This window comes from Eleutherodactylus coqui, chromosome 4, assembly GCF_035609145.1.
Source record: "Eleutherodactylus coqui strain aEleCoq1 chromosome 4, aEleCoq1.hap1, whole genome shotgun sequence".
NCBI classification, from domain to species: Eukaryota; Metazoa; Chordata; class Amphibia; order Anura; family Eleutherodactylidae; genus Eleutherodactylus; species Eleutherodactylus coqui.
In genome coordinates this window covers 233116467-233140492 of record NC_089840.1, presented here as the reverse complement: position 1 = coordinate 233140492, position 24026 = coordinate 233116467, and the positions used below count along the sequence as shown (strand labels likewise).

Here is a 24026-nt window from a genome sequence, read left to right as displayed (position 1 = left end):
CGGTGAGACTCAGAAAGGAGTCTTCAATAAAGGATCCTCTCTATAGCTTTGCATCCTGATGGTTTGCGTCACAGCGGCAAACATCCATCATCTGCTCTTCTCCCATATACAAGGTCCCTGATTGGTGCCTCTATGGAGGAGGCTTCAGCTGTGCTAATGACACTACAGGTTGATGTGCACTCAGCAGAACATCATAGGAGGAGCACAGTCATTACTGGGAGCAATCTTCTCTTTATAGAGATTTTCACATTGGAGTGAGGTTTCCCTTTTTATATCATGGAAAAGAAAACAACTTACATGCTGGAAATGTCTAAGGAATGTTTCTCGCCCCAAGGCTGGTGCAGCAGGAAAGCTTTAAGGACCAGCGATGCTCTTGGGAGAAGTAGGTACGGACACCAAACGGGATCTGGAAGTATAAACAATCACTCTACAACCATTTGGGTATTCAGCAGTTGATTTCCCTTCCAATCCTAAACGGCATTGTGCTTATTTGTTGAACCAGCAGTTATTACATCCCATCCTTCCATTATCAGGCAGACGCTGCTCAAGAACATGCATGTTAGGCTTCAATACCGTATAGTATTACACAGATCCTTTAGAGGTGTAAGCAGACTCTAACAAACAAGAATTATGGATAAAAAGTTCCCACCAGTGTCAAGTTCTTTCTAAGACACCTATCCTTGGCCCAATGTTCATTGGTGCTTTGAATGACCGGTCGTGAATCAGTGGCTTAGGTCTTCTTCCAAGTAACCAATTCTACCAGCGGAGATCAAAAATGACCAATAGTACCGCCAGGGTTAAAATTCCTCACAGCTTTTATTGTACTCATAAAAAAAGAAATGATATGACAAGCTGTTTAGACACAAAACATCAAGTCCACGGGTCACACGGATCAACTCGAGTTTTGCTCCCACTTCTGCAGATGGAGCTCAATAAGAGCGAAACTTGAGTTGGGTGATTTGACCGGTGGAGTTGAAGTTTTAGGTCCGAAAGGCTTGTGATATCTTCTTTTGGGCAAGTACAAGAAAAGCTGTGTGGAATTTTAACCTTGGCGGTCTTCACTATTGGTGATTTTTTTGTTTCTGCTGGTAGAGTAGGTTACTTGGAAGATGACCTATGCCATGATTCACCGTAGGCCATTCAGAGGACTGGTGAACACTCCCACAAACTTGTGTGTTTTATAAAGAACATGAAACCAATTGGAACTTTTTGTGGACCGCTTTCACCTCTAAAGGAGCTGCGTGGTACTTTCTCACTGGGCTGCAGTATGACTTCACTGTACTTATCACAATTTGGACACAAGGTTTATTTATAACTAATGCATCTTGTTTTAACCCCTTAGTGACCACCAATATACCTTTCTACAGTGGTCACTAATGGGCTTTTAAACCTGCACATACATCTTTTTAATGCAATGGCTTGGCTGATTACTGACAGCCAGGCTCCTGCTCTAACAGCCAGGAATGAAGAAGCCTCAGATCCAGGCAGGTTAACCCCTTACATACCACAATCAATAGCAACTGCAACAGGTAAACAGATGACAGGACGAGGGGGCTCTGTCACTCATCAGCACCTGGCAGTGGGATTGTAAGATACCAACGGGTTCCCATGGGAGCTAGAAGCCTGACAAAGGCCTCCATGTCTGCCATGTAACTCAGCCTATTAGGTTCTGACTCTCACTGAGTACATTTTTTTTCTTCAATACTTCTATTTTTCGCACCATCACTAAGTGAGGACATGGGTACCTGCAGTCCTTAATTGTGTATGGGCTGCGGTTCGGACAGCCTCCATGTACTTCAATGGAGGCTGTCCAAGTGGAGTCCATGACAAAATAGAACAGACTGTGATTTTTCTTCCGCTAGCAGAATACGCAATTCTTATCTGCGAGTGAATGAAAAAGTGAGAGTTCATGCCTTTCAATGCCTGTGTTTTGCCGTGGTTCCTCTGCGCAGACACCAATCGCGGATTCTGCAATTGGTTTATGCCCGTGTGAGCCCAGCCTTAGACAAAAAAATAGTGTCATAAAAAGTTCAATAAATTTAATGTGAAGAAAGAAAAATCCACTTGGAAAAAAAACCAAACTTCTTTTTCACCACAAAACCCGTTGTAAATGGATAATATACAAAAAAAAAATTTAAACAACAAAAACATAATAGGTATTACCACATTCATAACAACCCAAACAATGCAAATATTTTATCATCACACATGATGAACGCCAAAAGATCATTTTAGTATGGCAGAATTGCTGGGGGGGGGGGGGGGGGTTGTTCACCTGCCATAAAAATGTAATAAATTAACAAGATATGTGGATTTTTAATTAGATTTTGCATTAGATTTCACATTTTACAATGTAATGGGTGAAATCTGCAGAAAAGCTGCAACAAGCTAAAATGTCATTTTTATGCTGTTTGTGAATGGAGGCTGTTAAAACTCCATTTACTTATATTGTTCTGTACTTTGTTGGGAACTCTGCCTGGATTCTGTAACACATATATGATGTGTGAACACAGCTGTTAGGGCTTATTCAGATTCTGTTCAGGTTTTCTCGATTTTGTCACCAATTTTGCATCATTTTTTTTCTACAGTTAAGTAACTTCTGTTTGGGTCGCACTATTGCTGGATACATTGTAATCTACCTAGTAGCTCTTGTTCATCCACTCTGAAGCAAGCGGGTTTCATGGACATCTCCAGGACTCTGATGCAGCCATCATCACAAGCCAAAATAACCTTGTCCGATGAGCACCAGTCAACATCTAGTACGCGATAATTCATATTTCTTCCAGTGCGTAAAGAACTGACCATCTGAAGCTGCTTAAAGAAAGAGTGAAATGTTAGACTTACTTTAAGATTGTTTAGGTTGGTGCGGCTGTAAAATCTCACCGGATTTATCTGAGGGCAGCATAACGTATACACAGCCACCCTGATCCAAGGTCACTTACCTGATGCTGTACTTTTCATAAAATCTCTATTTAGCAGAAGCAGCTGAGCACAGAGTCCTCCTATTCATCAGCAGCAGGCTAACCCCACCCCCAAGACTGATTGACAGCTTTCTCCCTCTAGAGAGAAAGCTGTCAACCGGCAACAGGTGGGCAGCAGCTCATGAACATAGAGAACTCCACAACACATCATTGAGAAGATTGAATCCTCAGTTCTCTCTACAGTTGATAAACTGTGATTTTATGAAAAATGACGGCATCTTCACAAGTGACCCCATGCTGGGATCGAGGTCCCTATTTTATGCTGCCCTCACATAGGTGAAATATTTACTCTAAATTTTACAATGATAACTCATGAGGAATTAAAGTATTTCAGCCTAAAGCAAAAAGAAATCACCCAGCAAAATTGCTACAAGGTTTATTCAGCCATTACTGGGAAAGTTTGGTGGCCACCTAAACGTCAGCCACTACAGCATCCATGGAACTAGTCATTGAGCTTTTCTATAGTCCTGTATAGAGAACGCCAAAAAGGGTGTGACCCATAGGACAACACCCAGTGCTGAGTATATGCAAACTAAATGCCCTTAGGTTTTAGCATTATTATATTGTAATTCTTCAGATATAACCTTTATTATGTTTCAAAAAAATTACCCAACAAAAAAATAATCTAAATTACAATGAGAGCCCACATGAATAGCCTCGAAAACTGGACTTACATATCAATATAGGAAGAGACAGTTTATGTGTTTTCCCCAAGTAGCTACAGTCTGTATAGGCTCTCCCTTAAAGCCCTGTTAAGTCACGTACTGCAGCTGGGGACCAAGCCAGCAATTGTAGAGGCCAAGCCCTCTTTTACACGGGCGACAGGGATATCGGTGCTACAAAATCACGGCGATATTGCAGCTTTGTTGCTGACTGTGATTTCATTGCGAGAAGGTTAAGCACTATCTCTAAAACTCTAGCTGCATTTCCCAGGGAAAAGAAGGGAATACTTACCTAAAAGGCTCGGTCCAGGTCCTCCTGTTGCTCTCCGGAGCTCCGCGGGGGATTCTGCGGTCCTTGTTCGCTAACAGAAGATTACTTCCTGCTTGCAGGATTCAAAAATCCCACCTCCAGGAAGCGATGGGTCCGATTGGTTCCTCCAACGCTACTCAGCCAATCAATGCAACGCTCAATGAATCATTGCGAGGGCTGCGATTGGTTTATCCAGCTCTGCATTGATTGGCTGAGCAGAATTCGAAGAACCAAATCACGTTGTGGAGGCGGGATTTATTAATTGGCTGAGCCAATGGCCATCAGAAGAAGAACCAAGATTGTATCAGGTAAAAGAACAGATCTGCCATTACAATCGGTTTGTATATAGCATAATTGTTGCGGATTTGGATTCTCTATATGTGGTGTATGTTTGGTTTTTTTTGCAAACAGTGAAATTCACAGCAAAACTGCAATTATGTAAAATACATTTCCAGCAACATCAGAATTTAGCTTTATTTTTCCAGAAAGAGCACTTTTTAGGAAAAGAATCCAAAGAACATCAGTAAGTAGTCAGGATTTCTTATATAAAGGGCCCTTTTATAACGAACAATAATCATTCGCATTCTCGCAGGATCACAGGAATCTGAAGGATATCAGTCTAAATGCCAGCAGCGGCTGAACGATAATGTTCACTTTCTGCAGGTATATAAAAAAAAAAAAAAAAAAAAATCAGACGATTGCCCTGTGTAAACAGGTGGGCGGATGGAGCGATCGCCGGCCAACTCCATTCACTGAGCGTTCCTCACTCTTGTGTGAAGGCAAAGGAAATTATCGCTGGGCTGATAGGCATTGCAACGCCCGCAAGTCGTCACATGTAAAAGGACCTTAACAGGGGAAGCAACCAGCCATCTATCAAGAGAAAGAGGGCACAGCTAGCTCAGCAGCTTATGAGTCAGCATGACTCTTCCCAGCCGGATGACTCTTCTCTGCTCTTTTGCATACAGCAAACGATAACTTTAGAGCCTTATTGTGGTCTTAATAAGATATCCTATTAAGACCATGTCTCATATCTCATTAGAGAGGATATTAAAAGTGGTTATTTTTTTCCACTCCTGCTGGACAGTGAAGTTAGTTAGGGGTCAGATGGTGGGGACAGGTTCTCTTTAAATAATGCTTCTGCACTACCAATCTGATCTTTCTGTAATTGGTCTGTAGGAGCTGATAGCTGGATAAAGGGTCACCGGGTCACACATTATTTCATGTCCATATAATTACACTGCAATACCGCACTAGTTCCAGACTATAATCAATGTCAAAAGAAAATGCCAATTAACGTTAGCCGTTTTTCTATGTAAAAAGCAAAGACATTCATACTGAGCAGCTATACAAAGCAGTCAGATACCCTGCAGTGGAAACGCAGAAGGGTAATACGGTCTCACAAATAAGTCTAATTCTTCTTGTAATAATTATACGATTTATCAATAGATTTTCTGTATCAGTTCCTCATAGTTTTCAAGATAGAAATAGGAAGAAAAGAAAAGGGATGGAGTGAAGCAACCCCGGTGTGGACAAGTCTGAAGTGAGGAACCCAGAATTAGGTAGCAGGTGTAGTACAGAGACCACTTTCTTCTTCTGAAGGTGCAGCCCACCTATGAAATTTTCTACCCATAAGGTGAGCATGTAGAATCGCAGGTAAGGAACAAAAAAAATATATAAAATTTTTTTTGGGAGTCGTGACTATGGCGCAACCTTTAAAGACTGTCATATGTATTTACCAAAAAAAGTATCAGCTTATCAATCAACCAGCTTGTCTTATTAATAAACTAGTACTTCTTTTGGCAAATACATATGACAGTCGTCTTTGTCTGGAGATTACGCCATAGTCACCCCTCCAAAAAAAATTATACTTTTTTTTGTTGTTTGTTTTTCTTATTCTTTGTCTGTAATAGTTTTCAAGATCTTTGCTGGCTATCATTCAATAGGAACCCTTAAACATCTGTCCTGGTCATGTGATAGACAACAAGGTACAAACAATTATGACAAGCTGATCACCTGTATGACCAGTAGGATGCTCAGCTGCATAGCTAGAGGTGTGACCAGTAGAAAGAGGGAGATTGTGATCCTGCCATATAAAATTCCTGGGGTTAAGGGGTCAGCAGCAGGTCAGGAAATATTTTTTACTGAAAAAGTAGTAGATGCTGTAAAATGAATGTAACGAATGGCCGAGTGCTGTGACCAATCACTGAGCGGTCATTCAATGAATGGCTGAGCGCTGCCACTGACTGGTTGAGCGCTCAGCCAACCAGAAGCAGCCCTTTCAGCAGGGAGGATTTTAAATCCCTGCTGCTAAAAGAACTTCATTACAATAATGGGACCCAAGCGGCTAGATGCGCCTGAGCCCCGGCAGCGGCGGAGAGGTAAGTTGCCAATAAAATGTAAAGTGAATGAACAAAAAGGAAAAATCCAAGTCAAATTAATACTTGGTGCAACCGCCCTTTGCCTTTAGAGCAGCATCAATTCTTCTAGGTACACTTGCACACAGTTTCTGAAGGAAGGTTTGTTCTAGACATCTTGGAGAAATAACCACAGAACGTCTGTGAATGTCGGCTTGCTTAAATCATTCTGTCTCTTCATGTAACCCCAGACAGACTGGATAATGTGAAGATCAGGGCTCTGTGGGGCCATATCATCACTTCCAGGACTCCTAGTTCTTCTCTATGCTGAAGATGGTTCTTAATGACATTGGCTGTATGTTGGGGGTTCTTGTCCTGCTGCAGAACACCTCCCTGATGGTATTGCACTAAGTTTCCTTGGCCGACCACTGTTTGCATGGTGGCTCCTCAGCGCTGCCAGTTTCTTTGTGCTTTTTTTTCGAAAGAGCTTGCATAGCACATCTTGAAACCCCAGTCTGCTTTGCAATCTTTGCCTGGGAGAAACCTTACTAATGTAGTGTAATGACCTTGTCTCTTGTTGCTGTGCTCAGTCTTGCTATGGTGTCTGACCTGTGACAGAAAACTGTCTTCCATAACCTCACCTTTATAGCAGAGTTTGGCTGTTGCTCACCTAGTTTTAAGCCTCCTAGACAGAGGTTTCATTTAATGACTGTTTCAACCCACATACAAAAATGATGATCATTACCACCTGTTTGACATAATTAGTTCATCATATACCTGACTATAATCCTACAAAATCCCTGACTTTGAACAAGAGTACCTAGAAGAACGGATGCTGTTTTATAGGGAAATGGCGGACACACCAAATATTTGTTTAATTTAGTTTTCCCTTTGTTCATTCACTTTGCATTTTGTTAAATTGACAAAAATAACCATTAACACTTCAATTTTTGAAAGCATTCTTATGGGTGGCATTTTTTCCACACCGGCCTAAATCGTTTGCATAGTGCTGTGCATGACCGCCAAAGCGAGTATCAGCAAACTACTCCAGTCACTGGAGCCGACAAGGTATAGATAATCAAAATTGGCTTAGTAGTCATTATGTATGGAGTAAAGGCAGCAATAGTGTGTGCCATAGACTCATAAGAAATAACAAATCAGGAAGGATGAAAAAAGGGGAAAAGAAGAGCATGAAGGAAAATGTTTAGACCAATGTAAGGAGGACCCAAATTAAGTAATTCTAGAGGAATCGTTTAGTGTGGCCAACAAGACCCGTAACATGAGTCAATGAGGTCGTGGATAAGGACCATGTTGAATCAGAGTGTTATACAATCCATGGATCCAACATCTGAAATGTGGGTCTTGTTGGGACGGAGTAATGGTCCATTTCCAGAACAAAGCCAGTCAAGCATTAGTCTGCTGTAAGAATATGTAGGAAGGACCTGGTGTCACGTCTGCATGGAGGTTTTTATGGGACATTTAAAATGCAATTACTATACGTGGGAGAATCGAATGGAAACGTAATATGAAGAATCTGTTCAATCAGGGGTTAACCGACACCGAGTCCAGTAAGGAAGGAGCCAGGGACGATCCCATATTGTATGGGGCAGTGAACCACAAAGTCAATACATACTGAAAATGCAAGGTTTCTACTGTTTTTTTGGTGTTCAATGTAGCATATAGTACGGCATTATTCTAGGAGGCCATGACGTCACTGTGAACAGACACAATAGTATAATTAAAAAAAAAAAATAAAAAAAAAAAAAAAATATATATATATATATATATATATATATATATATATATATATATATATATATATATATATATATATATATATATATATATATATTTATTTATATATATTTATTTATTTATTTGCCTTGGCATTTAATCCTTTCATTCCCAGGGACAAGTAGGAATTAATATCTATGTTAATATATGGTATTTTTTATATAAAAGACACGAGGAATTACAATGTCATAATAGGGTAAATGATGAGCATGTCACCAGCTTTCCCTAATGATATTACATCAAGAACATTCTGCAACAATAATGCCTATTTTTGTGTTATATCATTGCAAACTATAGGGCAAATTACAATATTGCTGGTGGTATCCATTTTTCCATAGCTGCCACGATTTTCCAGGGCCTTGCTTCATTGTAACTCCCTTAATTACTTTCATTTCTTTGCTTTGAATTTTAAATTAATCATTTACTGCAAGTTCACTTTATAGTTATGTTCAGTGGTAATGATAGCGACGGGCTTTAGAGAAAACCAGTTACTGAAAAGCCGAAGCAACAGTGACCTCTGCTGGGCACAAGAAGAAACATTAGAAGACTCTACGAGGTGGAAGGTCTATCTCTAGCCTACCTAGCTCAAGTAGAGTTGAGCGAACGTACTCTGTCGAGCTTGATGCTCGTTCGAGTATTAGCGTACTCGATGGTGCTCGTTACCCGAACGAGCATCCCGTTGTGTTTGAGCCCACCCCAGTTTTTGGCTCCTCCCCGCTGTGACGTGCCACAGAGAAAAAAAAAAAAAAAGAACAGGCTCGGGACCCGGCGTCCCACATACAAAAATGCTCGAGTCTTCCATTGTAGTCAGTTGGGTTTGTTACTTGAGTAGAGCTCTCGAATTTTACGAAAAGCTCGACTCGAATAACGCGGACCCGAGCATTTGGGTGCTCGCTCATCTCTAATCTCAAGCCTGTCTGTCTCAAGCCTGTCTGTCTCAAGCCTGTCTGTCTCAAGCCTGTCTGTCTCAAGCCTGTCTGTCTCAAGCCTGTCTGTCTCAAGCCTGTCTGTCTCAAGCCTGTCTGTCTCAAGCCTGTCTGTCTCAAGCCTGTCTGTCTCAAGCCTGTCTGTCTCAAGCCTGTCTGTCTCAAGCCTGTCTGTCTCAAGCCTGTTCTACGACCTTGACCTCAAAAAACAAGAGACAGTTGTTTCTCTTAGTCTGGTTTGAATGGCCTGTGATATGGCTTTGACTCGGATGCCAATTGTCTGTGATGCTTTACAACCTTCCAGCTATTGGTCCAATAGTGCCTATGTATCAGCCACCAACTAGGGATCTACATGTCGGGTACCAAAGTCAAATGTGGGTACCCAACTACCAAACAACATAAAAAACACTGGCTGGAACAGGCCATTAAGACACTTACGTCCTTTGTATCCCAAACTTCTGCCCCATCATTGTACAGCACAATTAACTTCTGGTTGCCTTTGCCCGGAGCAAAACGGATTTTCCATACACCATTCCTGCGAGTTGGCACTCCTCTGAAGCAAACAGGTTATATGTAAGTGTTAGCCTTGGCAATTGGTTAGTGCTTACAATGATAAAAGTTCAGAACGGTAGGAGAGGCTTATTAATATACATATAACGGGTCAGTCCATCCATCAACGTGGAGATCACATCAGCAATGAAAAGTCACTAAAACAATTGATGGACTTTAATTACACATTAATTCCAGGATTTCACTGTAATGGATTCATAATGCATCTGTGAGTTTCCACAGTGGGATAGTAACAATCTGTAGATTTTTACATCTTGCATGAGCGAATTATTCTGCATGTAGTCCTGCACTTCAACACAGATGGATAAACAACAATGAAAAACGATTTCATTTCAGTCTACGGAGGCAAATTATCTTTTTTATGATCGCATTTATTATAGCGACTCCAAAAATAACCTTTTTTTAAAAAAAAAAGAAAGAAAGAAAAAAACCCTCAAAATTATTAATGTGGAGTCAGTCTGACACCTAAATAGAAGCTGAAGGTACGGCGAATTGGGGATTGCTTCCTCTATACATAAGAAGTCCCTCTTGTCAAATGCCTTTACAAAAAGAGATAAGTATGGCTGCTCACATTCACCACTAGGAGGAGCTGAGTGAAATTATATCACTGATACAGGATTATAAGGGTTAGAGAATCATATATATATTACTGAAAATGCACCAAGTAGTAGTTGTTGGACTTGGATGCACCTTTATATGTGTGATTGTAATGATATATGTAAGCGATTCAATATTAGAGCAAAATAATAGGTTTATTGGGGAAAACTCTACAATAAAAAGAAGGCTCTAGTACCCTGTTGTGCCGCCTCTAGCCTGGAAACATGATGAGATACTACCGGGCATTGAGGCATACAGGCTCCATATGCTAACCAGCGGCACATTTGCCCACAGATGGGGATCCTGCACACTCGTAGGCAGTCTTAGCTGGTCCCATAAATGCTTGAGCAGTGTGTGGTGTCTTATGCTACCGATGTACAGTACACAAAAATCTTGGAAAACCAAAGCGGGGCCCGGACCCGGCGGATGCTGAGCAGAATGTTGCAAACGGAGGGTTACTTTAACTCTATAGCTGCGTGAAAGGAATAAGGCCTCATGTCCACTGAGACAGATCCGCAGCGGGTCACCCGCAAGCGTGATCCGCACCCCATAGGGATATATTGGACACCCGTAGGTAGTTAAATACCTGCGGATGTCATTTTCCCCTGAGGCGCGGATTGCGTGTGCGGGAGAACACCCGCAGCATGCTCCATTTTATTGCGGGTCTCCCGCAGGCTTTTATTGAAGCCTATGGAAGCCGTCCGGATCCGCGGCACACCCGCAGCTGAATTCCTGCTCTCTGGCGCGGGAGCGCAGGAGTTCAAAAAAAAAAAAAAAAGAGAGAATGCACGGCGTGCCGAGCACATTCGCCGGGCCGAAGAAAAAAGATCCGTCTGCGACAGAGGGCAGATCCGCAGCGTCCGGACAGGTGAGTAATTCTTTTTAGGCCTTATGTCCGCGGAAAAGGAGGGACCCGCTGCGGGATTCTGCATGCAGAATCCGCGGCAGGCCTGATTTTCCCCGTGGACATGAGGCCTTAGGGTCTCCATCACAAAAAAAAAAACACTAATGCCCCCACCTGTTTGGGGGATTTTGAAGTGCTGCCCCTGTAAATGCAGCCACATTCAAAGTAGCCAATTTCAGAGGAAAATGAAGAACCTACAGCTGCATTTCTGGAATTCAAATTACATACAAAAAGGTATTTTTGGATTTGTATTCATGATATCCCCGTTCTATTCTGGATACCAATCTAAATGTTCAGAAACCACAAATCTCACAAATAAAGTTTAATGTAAGATCGTATCAGTTTTGGTTGAAATGTTAATGCGCTACAATGTAGGACAGCCGCCAGAGACCGCTCACCTTGAAACACGGGCCTTTAAGTCCCAGAAGTTTAAGTTTCCATCCACGTCTCCCAGGACCAATGTGTCCCCCTTCCAAGCAATGCAGGAGATGCTTCCCATACTGCCCTGCGGATGACAGGCACAATGTAATAAAGGGGGAAAAAAAAGCTGTGAAATAACACTACATCATACAATTAAAGACCATAACTAATGTAAATTGTTGACTACTTTCCTGGGAGCCTCACCATTTTTTAACTCCTCTCCATCTACTACTCTTCACAAATGTCATGACCGATTCCGCGGCATATATTTTTTAGAAAAAGGGAAAACCTAACAGTTCCTGTCTGAAAAGTCCACCAGCATAAGGCTGGGTTCACACAGGGCGGATTTGCTGCGAAAATTCAGTGCAGAATTCCGCTGCGGAAAATCCGCTTGCAGCCACTAAACCTGAAATTAGCCAGCCAGATTTGTCAAAAATCTCGTCCACACGGGACGGTCAATCAGTCGTGGCAAAGCCGGCATTAGCCAGCGCTGCGGCGTGGATTCCCCAGCCGCATGTCTTTTTTTTTCCCATTGCAGCCCAGCTCCTCTCTATGGGAGCGCCGGCCGCAATGGAAAAGCAAGCGGCCAAGCCGCTGCAAAACCTGCAGCTATGTGCCGCACGTTTTGAAGCTGCGCTTTTCCGGCGGAAATTTCACTTTTTCGCTGCGGCAAAACAGCAAGATTTCCGGCGAGATTCCGACCCATATGAACCCAGGGTAAGGCTCAGAAATAGTGCTGGAGCTTAAGAGTAGTGTTCTCTAATTTGTGCTTTACCAGTTCTTGAGAAACTATAACAAATCCTAACAGATGGAGAACTACAGATTGGAGACCACAGCTGGGACTCCCCTAAATAAGAAGGACAAAGAGCCACCAGTCTTTGGTAGAATATAAAGTACGCTCATTGTCAAAAAAGGCTCTAAAAGTTGTTCTACCTTGTTGACCAATATATGTCTCTACGGTGCCAAAGAAATTTCACCCATTTAACAGTCTGAGAGGTAACACATTATTGGAATGCGAGAAGCTGGATGGTTGTATCGACGAATAATCCGCCACCTAGGTCGTTCTCTCCAGACTGTTAGGAGGTGTTGGGACCAGTGGATGCGTGAGGGCACACAAGGTGACCGGGCTCAGGATGGCCTCGACAGACCACCAGTAGAGGGGGATCATAAACTGCCTTTGACACCTACTGCCGCCTCCGTTTGCAGTGGTGTCATGAACGACTAAACTGGACTGCTATGGAGTGGAACTGGGTTATCTTCAGCGACAAATTAGGTTTAGTATGGTCACCATCAATGGCTGTACTCATGTCTGGAAACCTGGGGGTGAGAGCCTCAATGCTGCCTTTGCTGTGAAGCGGCACACTGCCCCCAATGCTGGTGTAATGGTCTTCGGAGCATTGCATACGACAGTTGGTAACCACTAGTGGTGGTACGAGGGACAATGACAGCTCAGCAATATGTTCAGGACATCCTGCAGCCACATGTGTTCCTCTCCTGGCGGCTTCCAAGAGATATTTGCCAGCAGGATAATGCTTGTCCGCACAGCCAAGGGTATCAATAGAAGCTCTCCACAAAATTTCCACAATTCCGTGGCTGCCCAATCAAAGATTCTTCATCAATAGATCATGTATAGGACCACCTGGGATGCCCACCTCGACTGCCTATGAATTTGCACAATCTAGAGGCTCAGTTACAGCAAATGTGAATTGATATGCTGCAGGATACCATAGAGAACCTGTATGCCTCCATGCCCGCTCATATCACATCTTGTATCCAAGCTAGAGGTGGTACAACAGTGTACTAGAGCCTCCATGCCCGCTCATATCACATCTTGTATCCAAGCTAGAGGCGGTACAACAGGCTACTACAGCCTCCATGCCTGCCTGTATCACATCTTGTATCCAAGCTAGAGGCGGTACAACAAGGTACTAGAGCCTCCATGCCTGCTTGTATCACATTTTGTATCCAGGCTAGAGATGGTACAACAAGCTACTACAGCCTCCATGCCCTCCCATATCACATCTTGTATCCAAGCTCGAGGCCGTACAACAGGGTACTAGAGCCTCCATGCCCTCCCATATCACATCTTGTATCCAAGCTAGAGGTGGTACAACAAGGTACCAGAGCCTCCATGCCTGCTTGTATCACATTTTGTATCCAGGCTAGAGGCAGTACAACAGGGTACTAGAGCCTCCATGTCTGCTTGTATCACATCTTATATCCAAGCTAGAGGCGGTACAACAGGGTACTAGAGCCTCCATGCCTGGCCGTATCACATCTTGTATCCAAGCTAGAGGCGGTACAACAGGGTACTAGAGCCTCCATGCCCTCCTGTATCACATCTTGTATCCAAGCTAGAGGTGGTACAACAGGGTACTAGAGCCTCCATGCCCTCCTGTATCACATCTTGTATCCAAGCTAGAGGTGGTACAACAGGGTACTAGAGTCTCCATGCCTGGCCGTATCACATCTTGTATCCAAGCTAGAGGCGGTACAACAGGGTACTAGAGCCTCTATGCCTGGCCGTATCACATCTTGTATCCAAGCTAGAGGCGGTACAACAGGGTACTAGAGCCTCCATGCCAGCCTGTATCACATCTTGTATCCAAGCTAGAGGCGGTACAACAGGGTACTAGAGTCTCCATGCCCACCTGTATCACATCTTGTATCCAAGCTAGAGGCGGTACAACACGGTACTAGAGCCTCTATGCCCTCCCATATCACATCTTGTATCCAAGCTCCCTTCAAGTGTTCAATTTTTCGCAATAAATTCTCCTTTTGCTCCGACATCGTAATCACTTACTTACATCAACAGTACAATCACACAGAAAAAGCTATTTGATTCTGACAACTCTTTCTAAAGGATGGATGATTTTTGACAATGTGTGTATTCATTTTGAAGCTTTATGTGGAATTTCAGGTGACTTGTCAGAATAAGCTGCCATGTTTGTACACAAGTAGCAGCACTACATCTGGTCATTATATCCTGCAAATAATCACCAGTTTTACCTCTGCAAGCAGTATATATAATAGTCAGTTTTCCCTGAGCTGATGGGTGAGCACTAGCTGCTATGATAGCTCTGCACACTGAGAAGGAGGAGATTCTGCCTTCATTTCTCTCTGTAGCACAACCTAATAATTAAGAGCAGCACTGAGCAGTGTAGCTGTGAATACAGCACGCTTTTGAATTAAAACACTTATTAAAGCCAAGAGCAGCATTTCTGCATCTTATTACTCCATACACTTCCTTCTACTCTCTCCTTAGATGTCTATGGGCAGCATGTAACCTTATCCCTCAGTGAGCTGATCTATCTCGAGACTGATTTTAGCAGCATTTCAAAGTGAGTGATTAATAAAAACAGTAAGTATGCATCATAGTGAAGGGCAGTCGTGAATTTCTTCAGGGCCGAGAAACATGCAGAGTCTTCCGAAACAACGGTGTGTGTGGTGGGAAGGATTGAACTGGAGGACCCTTCTCAGTACGGTCTAATGGGACATATAACAACTGACTGATGAAACTAGACAACTAATTTCACATACAACTTTCATCAGTGGCTGGAGCAAATACATTTTACATTTGCATGTGGGAGTACAGGTCTTCTCATGGGTATTAGTGGATAATGAGACTGCCATTACCAGACTGAAGAAATGCTTTGGAAGACCTAACAAAACTGATACAAAGAAAAGTAACCAATGAGAATGCTGCTTTGAGAGTTTAAAAACAATACAAATGTGGAATGGGATTGGTTGCATGCACCATTCCTTTTCCTTTGCACCAGTTTTGATAAATCTTCCCCATTATCTAGCATGTGTGACATTCCGCTAACCGTACATTATAAAGTGTAACCGTACATATAGATATTTAGCATCTTTAACTCCTACTACCCAAACAAATCCTGTTTATACGTCGCCCATGGATGATGAACATCTCGGTACAGCGGCAAGTGTAATTTCAGCCTATTGAGTAGAATATATAGCACTTAACAATCCCCTGTGAGCCACAAACAAAATCTTCACACATGCCTAATGTGCAGGTGACCCAGCAGATATAGCATTAACACAATATTCTGTAGTGATTACATCGGGTCCTTGCAATAAAAGTGACAATACCTGCAGAACAATGTGTGATTCACAGAGCTCTTAAGCAGTAATCTGCACTGAAGAGGAGCAGCACCAGCCGAAGAAAGGAGAGTGCTGAAAGCATACAATGTAACCAAAGGGCTGCCTGCTGGAGACATAGTGTCAAGATCATCATCAATACACATAGGGTAAATAGAGCCGATTCCTCTCCACTCACGTGACGGCAGTAAGCAGACGTTTGAAAAGACTGAACTCTAACACAACCAGAATACTGTTGTGTAAGCAGCACTCAGGAATCTCCTGATGTATCTTTATTGAATCCACAAACGAAAAACAATGTTTCGGTGACAACGGGATCAGGAACTCGCCAAAAAAGACCAGCAGTGACATGCTCATTGGTGGTAAATATATCAGTAACCCTTTCCAATCCAATTTGTATCCTGGGTTTCCTAGGGGGCTTACTCTCTTTCTGCCGTTATACAATGGCGCTATCTGCTGGCTAAAGCCAGTACTGCATGAGGTGACACGTTGGATAGGCTTCGATAGCAAAGAGGCTGGCAATATACAGTAAGAGAACCCGTCTTCCAACATCTGTACAGCCTTAAATCATAAGGTCTTTAGACGTCAGTGGATTGGAAAGGGATTTCTGAAATAGAAATACATGAGTTCTCTAGGGGGTCTGTCATTGTGTCCAGTCCCGAAAACTAACTGGTTTCAGTTGGACCTTGACAGTAGGATTTTGTGTAGGAGTTTGAAGTTAAAGAAGCATTTTTTTGCAACAAATATGTCTGTTACATCTGATGTTCGGGTGGATTTGACTGATGCTCAGTCCAAGCCCCGTGACGGATTTACGTTGAGAGGTGTAGGACTGTGCAAGAGGAGCTCCTTTATTTCACCTGTCAGTAGCCATGCCATTGAGACCTTTGAAAATCTTGTGAGTAATGATTTAGCGAAATTAAGAGCTAAAAACGACAGGATTTGGGTGATGATACTTCAATCACCATCAGGGTTGCTGATAAAGGGGGTGCAATCGTTATCATGAACACAGCGTTCTATCACAAGGAGATTTTCGCTCAACTCTATGATAGTAACAACTATGAGCCCTTGAGGAGTAATCCTACCACACATTTTTGCAATGACCTGAGGTCAACATTGGACGAGGCCTTGGATCAGGGCATCGTTGATGTCCAGTTAAAGGAGTTTCTGTTGCCTAGATTCCCAGTGGTGCTCATCATGTATACCCCTTCCGTAGATCCACAAGAATCTGGAAAGGCCACCCAGGCGGCCTATAATGTCTGGAAGGGGGTCATTTTATAATAATGTGTCTAGATTCCTTGACAGGGTCCTTTGACATTTTGTGACTGATGTAAGGTCCTATGTATGGGACACAACTGACTTTTTGTCAAAGATCCGGGATGTCCGGGTCACTGATGGAGTGATCCTGGGATCCTTTGATGTTCTGTCACTCTACACTAATATTTGCCATTCGAGAGGCTTGGAAGCAATGATAGGATATCTAATTAACTGTGATATGACAGGTAGAAAGATTGAATTTGTTATGTTCCTCTTGGAGAGGGTATTGCACAATAACTTTTTCGTACAATAGAAAATTCTACTGTCAAAAGCAAGGTACAGCGATGGGGTCCAACATGGCTCCATCATATGCTAATGTCTTTATGAACCAGGTAGAGGAGACATTGATATATATATACCTCCCCAGCCTGGACTTATGTCCAGGCGTGGTGGAGGTATATAGACGACGTATTTATCATTTGGAGGGGCACTTAGGGTGAGTTAAGTGCCTTCCATGATGAGCTCAACAACATTCTTCCCGAGCGGAAGTTCACGCTCATGTGTTCTAGCCATCAGGTACAGTTTCTGGATGTAATGATGACAGTGTGTGATGGATCTCTTAAAACAGACTTGTTCACAAAATCTACAAACAGAAATGGCCTTCTCTGCTATAATACCTGCAATCCACCAAGCATGCGCAAGTCACTCCCATGGAGCCAGCTGCTTAGAGTGAGGATTGTCGATGATGATTTTGTGGACGAGCAGTTGAACGAGATGAGTAAAAAATTCCTGAAGAGAGGCTATCCGGTTGCCCTGATAGAGGATCTTGCCCTGAGGGCAAGGTCAGGTGGGCGTGAACAGCTCCTGATCAATAAGCCGCAGAAGAAGGTTACCGCTCGAATCCCCTTTGTTACCACATATGGGAGAGATAGCAGGAGAATTTTGCAGATTGTCAGGAAACACTGGCCTATTTTGGGCCAGTGCCATCCTGAGATCTTGGAATTTAAGGAGCCCCCGCTGATGGCTTACTGTAGGGGCCCCAACTTAAAACATAGGGTGGTGCGTACTCTAGGCGACCATCTGAGCAGACACAGCAGCGGACCTTTAGCCCAGTTAGGAAAGGTGGCTTTCCATGTATGGGGTGTGCCTGCTGCCACAATTTACTCAAGAGTGACACATTTGCACATCCCAGGTCTGGAGTTTCTTATCGCATCATGCCAGTCGACGTACGTAATCTACATGATATGTTGCCCATGTGGATTATTGTACGTCGGTGAGATAACTACAAAAGTAAAAACTAGGATTACCAAACACAAAAGCACTGTTAGGACCAGGAAAACCAATGTGTCAGTCGCAAAATATTTTGTTAATATGGAGCGCTCTGTGAGCCAATTAAGAAACCGGATAATGGATCAGGTACCAACTGACATTAGGGTCGGTGACAGGGAGAGGAGGTCAAAACTGATGGAGCTAAAATGGATCTTTGAATTGCAGACCCTACACCCTAAAAGGCCTTAACCCTTTCCAATCCTATTTGTATCCTGGTTTTCCTAGGGGGCTTACTCTTTTTCTGCCATTATAGAATGGCACTATCTGCTGGCTAAAGCCAGTACTGCATGAGGTGACACGTTGGATAGGCTTTGACAGCAGAGAGGCTGGCAATATTCAGTAAGAGAACCCCAGACGGACGTCTTCCAACATCGGAGCTGTACAGCCTTAAATCATAATGTCTTCAGAGGTCAGACAGTGGATAGGAAAGGGTTAACTTGGAGTGTAGCCCTGTGCCATATTTCTAACAGGGATTCATGTACAGCGTCCCTTGCGCTACATACAGTACTAAGCAATGTGATAAGCGGATTTTTGTACAATTGATTTTAATTTTGTGTTGGTGTTTTTGTGCAGGTTGAATGGAGGATGATCCACAGGTGTGGTGGCTTGCCAAGTGCATCAAGTGAAAGAATCGTGGAATGTACAAGAAGATGATCGCTGCATAATTGTTGGTTATGATTTGGATAGTATGACCCGTGACATGGTGGGGCAAATGGAATATGCTGTTTGACGTTAACATTTGTATATGTGAATAAAGTGTTTTTGTTGCAATTGTTGTGTCATCCAAAGTTTACTTCTGTTGCAAGATGGACCTATATAGCATGGTGAAATATAGAGTTACTGATAAACTGCTCTCTTGACAGCTTGGGTAATAATCCAATTATATAATATATGAGAATGTAGTAGTGGGCCAAAGTTTTGGGGCTTGGAATGGGTGAGAAGCATCCTGGGGGTATGTGGCACCATCGGAGTGCCCCCTAGTGACTCTAAGTGCAGTGTTATTTTCTAGCCCTTAGACAAAGATTTGGTGGTAAAAGCAAAATACTGGGATGCTTAGGTGTTCAGGGCTATATGGCCCGGTATATAGATACTGGATATCAGTGGTATGATCAGATCATTGCCTGCTGTGAAAGGCTGGTGTCCATGGCAACGGTATCTTGTTTGGCTTTATGCTGAATTGATAGGTGATGCATATAATGTGGCTACGTCTGCATGGTTACGCTGATGTGAGTGTTACTATGCGGTGTTAAACCAATGCGATAGCTGCGATTGGTTCAGCAAGCGCTTTATTGATTGGCTGAGCAGTGCTCGAGAACCAATCTGAGCCATCGCTTCCTGGAGGCGGGATTTATGAATTCAGTGACCAGGAAGTGATCTTCTGTTGGCGGCGGCGGACTGCAAGAAGCGTGTCAGAGCTCCAGTGAGCAGCGGGAGGAACCTGGACCGAGCCTGCAAGGTAATGTATTCCTTGTATTTTTTAATGAAATTTTCAGAGGGGGGGGGGGGGGGGGGTTATTTTAAGCCTCCCTAAAAAAAATCAGGCTAGTGCTTATTTTACAGGTAGGTCTAATTTTCAGGGACACGGGGTAGCTGACATATATACTGGGGAGACAGCTACATTATGATTAAAAAAAAATCACTGGGGCAGTCCTTCAAAAAATAACATTCTTGTTGACTGAAGCCACCACTAAAAGGAGTGCAGGAGGTTTCAGTCTACTGTAGTACAAGGACCTCAATAATAGAGCAGCATACAGTAAACTTCTCAGCTGCCTCTAAAAGGGATTCTAAAAAACAGAAGGTGTTAGAATCCAATGAAACTTTATCTGTGTGATTGTAGAGGTGATTAAGCAAGTGATTACAATATCAGAGCAAAAGGATAATTTATCTTGGAAAACTAACTCCTTGAAGGGAGGCTCTAGTACCCTGTTGTACCACCTCTAGCTTGGATACAAGATGTGATACAGACAGGTATGGAGGCTCTAGTACCTTGTTGTACTGCCTCTAGCTTGGATAAAAGATATGTTACAAGCAGGCATGGAGGCTCTAGTAACCTGTTATGCTGCCTCTAGCTTTGATAAAAGATATGTTACAGGCGGGCATGGAGGCTCTAGTACCCTGTTGTGCTTCCTCTAGCTTGAATACAAGATGTATTACGAGAGGGCATGGAGTCTCTAGTACCCTGTTGACCACATCTAGCTTGGATACGAGATGTGATACAGGCAGGCATGGAGGTTCTAGTACCCTGTTATACTGCATCTAGATTAGATACAAGATGTGATATGGAAGGGCATGGAGTCTCTAGTACCCTGTCGGGCCACCTCAAGTTTAGATGCAAGATGTGATATGAACAGGCATGGAGGTATGCAGGTTCCATATGGTATCTTGCAGCATCTCACTCCACTCCTCTAGGTTGTGTAAATCCATAGGCTGTTGAAGTTGGCATCCCAGATGGTCCTATACATGTTCTATTGGCGATAAATCTGGTGAGCATTTAGACCACACAAGTGTGACAATGTTGTGGGGCATTCCTGTGACACCTGTGTGTGTGCGGCCAAGGATTATCCTGCTGGAGATTGCCTCTTGGAAGCCACCATGATAGGAACACGTGTGGCTGCAGGATGCCCTGAACATATCACTGAACTGTCATTGTCCCTTGGACCACTACTAGGGGTGACTGACTGTTGTATGCAATGGCTCCCCAGACCCTCACACCAGCAGTGGAGGCAGTGTGCCGTTCCACAGCAAAGGCAGGATTGAGGAACTCACCCCAAGGTCTCCAGACAAACACAACTGTGGCCAGTGCCCAAACTAAACCTTGATTTGGCATTGAAGACAACCGAGTTCCACTCTGTAGCAGTCCAGTTTAGATGTTCATAGCACCACTGCAAGCATAAGGCACAGTGGATAGGTGTCAAACGTAATATACATAACGGGTACTGCAAGGCCAAATGTCCTTCATCTAAACACCTGAAAATGATTTGGACACAGGGGTCTGTAACGATGGAGGACAACTTAACAGTTGGAGCTGCTTGTGCTTGTCGAACGATCAGATGATCCTCTCTATTGGTGGTCTGTCGATGAAGTCTTGAGCCCAGTCACACATCCACTTGTCCCAACACCTCCTAACAGTCTGGTCAGAATGGTGGTGGTAATTCGTCGATACGACCATTCTGCTTCTCACATTCCAATAAAACATCCCCTCTCAAACTTGGTTTACTGGGCAAAATCTCTTCCAATTGGTCAACAAGCTCTACACAAGCAGAAAAAAAATCCACACACAAGTAGCCTCAAAGCCTTTTATAGGCCAAAGGTGGAACCACTTTTAGGTTCATCTAATCATGCCACAACTCTTTGTAATTGCATATCTGCCTGAGAATGTAAATGCAGCAAAACGACAACTCCGTCTTAGTGCTTGATTTCTTTAGTTTACGAAGAGTGTGTATGCAGACATTTTGGAGCAGTGTGTTGTAATAGTAGAATTCCAGAAATTAATCAGCACAGAATTTTGGACCTAAAAACTGCATGGCATTAAAAAGTGGACATTTATTTAAAGTGTAACTAAAGTTTCAGCAAACTCTGGCATGTCACAGTAACATGTCAGAAGTTTTGATCGGTGGGAATCCTGGGTATTTCTGCACCCGAAGCACTCAACTGAATCCTGTGCCTCTTCAGCTGTGATCGTCAAGCATTGTACAGACTCAGATTTTTTACTGAGCTCATACTGTGCTCTGTGGACACCTCTGTTCCTTATTTTGCAGCGATTGGGAGTTTCAGAACACATATCTGCGTTGATTAACCCTTTGCAATCCAATTTTGGATTCAGAGTTTCCTAGGGGGTTTTCTCTTTCAGCCATTATACAATGGTGCCATCTGCTGGCTAGAGCCAGTACTGCGGTATGGGACATTCTGGAGAGGCCCCTGACAACAGAGCGGCCAGTAATCTACAGTAAGAATACCCTGCCGGACGTCTTCTGACATTGAAGCTGTACAGCCTTCAATCAGAATGTCTTTAGACGTCAGACAGTGGATTGGAAAGGGTTAAACTGTCTGACATATCACTATTAAGGTCAGAAGTTTGTTTAAAGTTTAGGTACATTTTAAAGTATACTGTAAAGATTCATCCATGTTCTTATGAACACTTAATTCCGTAACATTTTTTTTTAACAGTTGAAGCATTAAGATAAAAGAGCAAGGAAGCCACAAGAAATACTAATTCCTACTGGTGCGTCTGTCAACCTATCCGTAGGCACAAGACCATTTCAGGACATTCGGTGTTTGCTGCCTGTAAGAATAGAGCTGAGAAAAATGCCCGCCTGCGGAATGAAAAGTAGGACAACGGTGGGAAATTTGGCCTTCCCACCACTGCCCTGCAATATTATCCAAACACACCTGCTCATAAAGAGAATATTTCCTATACAAGTAACAGACTAGGAAAATACTGAAAACCTCATATCCAGACACAGATAAACCAGATTTTTTAAAAATTCTCCTAATGAGCTCCAATATTCTGCGACAAATGTCACGGACATGGCCTTCTCTTCTACCCTGACTGCATCATATTTGTGGCTGTGCAGATCATCGCTGGCTGAGAAGGCTGCCTTTATCTGGGTCACTAGTCTCCTTGGGAGAGAGAATAGAGGCGCGCACACTGCTGTGTACCATGATGTCCTATGCAGAGTCAGAAGGACCGAGACGAAGGTCAGCTACAACTACAGGCACTAGCTGAGCTCTAAAACTGAACTCACCTCACGACTTCTACCTCTAAGAATGATAATTAAGGGCAGAGGTCCACAATACCGTTCTGTGCAGCCCCAATTAGGCTGGCACTGTTATGGGGGAGCACTGTGTGGCTGACACTGACGGGGGGACTTTATTGGCTGTATGAGTTCTATTTTAAGGTACTCAAAGTACAATCCAGGCAAATCCAGGACACCAGTTTGACTCGGCCTTTTAAAGAAGTCTATTCCCATGTGAGACAATTATAATATTTCTATAGCATAAATGTCCGATCGGTTTGGCGCTGAGGTAGAAAACGTCTTTCTGTTGTAGTTAATGGGAGCTGTGAAATATTCAGCAGTTTCTGTAACTATAAACTACAATGGAGAAAGGTGAGGTGGAGGCCGGCTTGTCTCCTCTTCTTAAAGGAATCTGTCACTGGGTTCATGCTGCCCAAACCATGGGCCACATGAAAATTCGTAGGCTGTTGAAGTTGGCATCCCAAATGATCTCATACATGTTTTATTGGTGATAAATCTGGTGACCGGGCAGACCACTGAAGTGTGACAATGTTGTGGGGACATTCCTGTGACCCCCTTGTACGTGCGGCCGAGCATTATCCTGCTGGGAAACACCTCTTGGAAGCCGCCATGAGAGGAACACATGTGACTGCAGGACGTCCTGGACATATCGCTGAGCGGTCATTGTCCCTCGTACCACCACTAGGGGTGACCGACTGTAGTATGCGATGGCCCCCCCCAGACCATCACACAAGTGGGGGCAGTGTGCTGCTCCACAGCAAAGGCAGGACTCAGGCGCTCACCCCGAGGTCCCCAGACACAAACCTGGCTATCATACGTGTGCAAACTAAGCCTGGACGTGTCATTGAAGACAACCCGGTTCCACTCCATAACAGTCCAGTTGCGTCGCTCACTACAAACAGAGACAACGGTGGGTGTCAAAGGCCGTACACATAATTGGTGCCGTGAGACCAAATGTCCTTCAGCTAAGTGCCTGGCAATGGTTCGGACAGACACAGGGCCTGTAATTATGGCGTCACCTGTCTCTGGATGGCGGACAAAACAGTTGG

At 43.5% G+C, this 24026-nt stretch overlaps 1 protein-coding gene across 3 annotated transcripts in view; it reads right to left on the bottom strand.

The window, feature by feature from the left end:
* The window catches only part of WDR11 (WD repeat domain 11), a 120548-nt gene that overhangs the window by 21237 nt on the left and 75285 nt on the right, over positions 1 to 24026 (bottom strand). For 2 of the 3 annotated variants that reach the window (XM_066600851.1, XM_066600853.1), the window contains exons 17-20: positions 11497 to 11603; positions 9466 to 9580; positions 2640 to 2814; positions 298 to 406 (exon numbers count right to left, since the gene is read on the bottom strand). In XM_066600851.1, the coding sequence (XP_066456948.1) occupies positions 298 to 406; positions 2640 to 2814; positions 9466 to 9580; positions 11497 to 11603 (506 nt within the window). The remainder of the gene's footprint in view (positions 1 to 297; positions 407 to 2639; positions 2815 to 9465; positions 9581 to 11496; positions 11604 to 24026) is intronic. The other variant, XM_066600852.1, reaches the window with a different exon arrangement.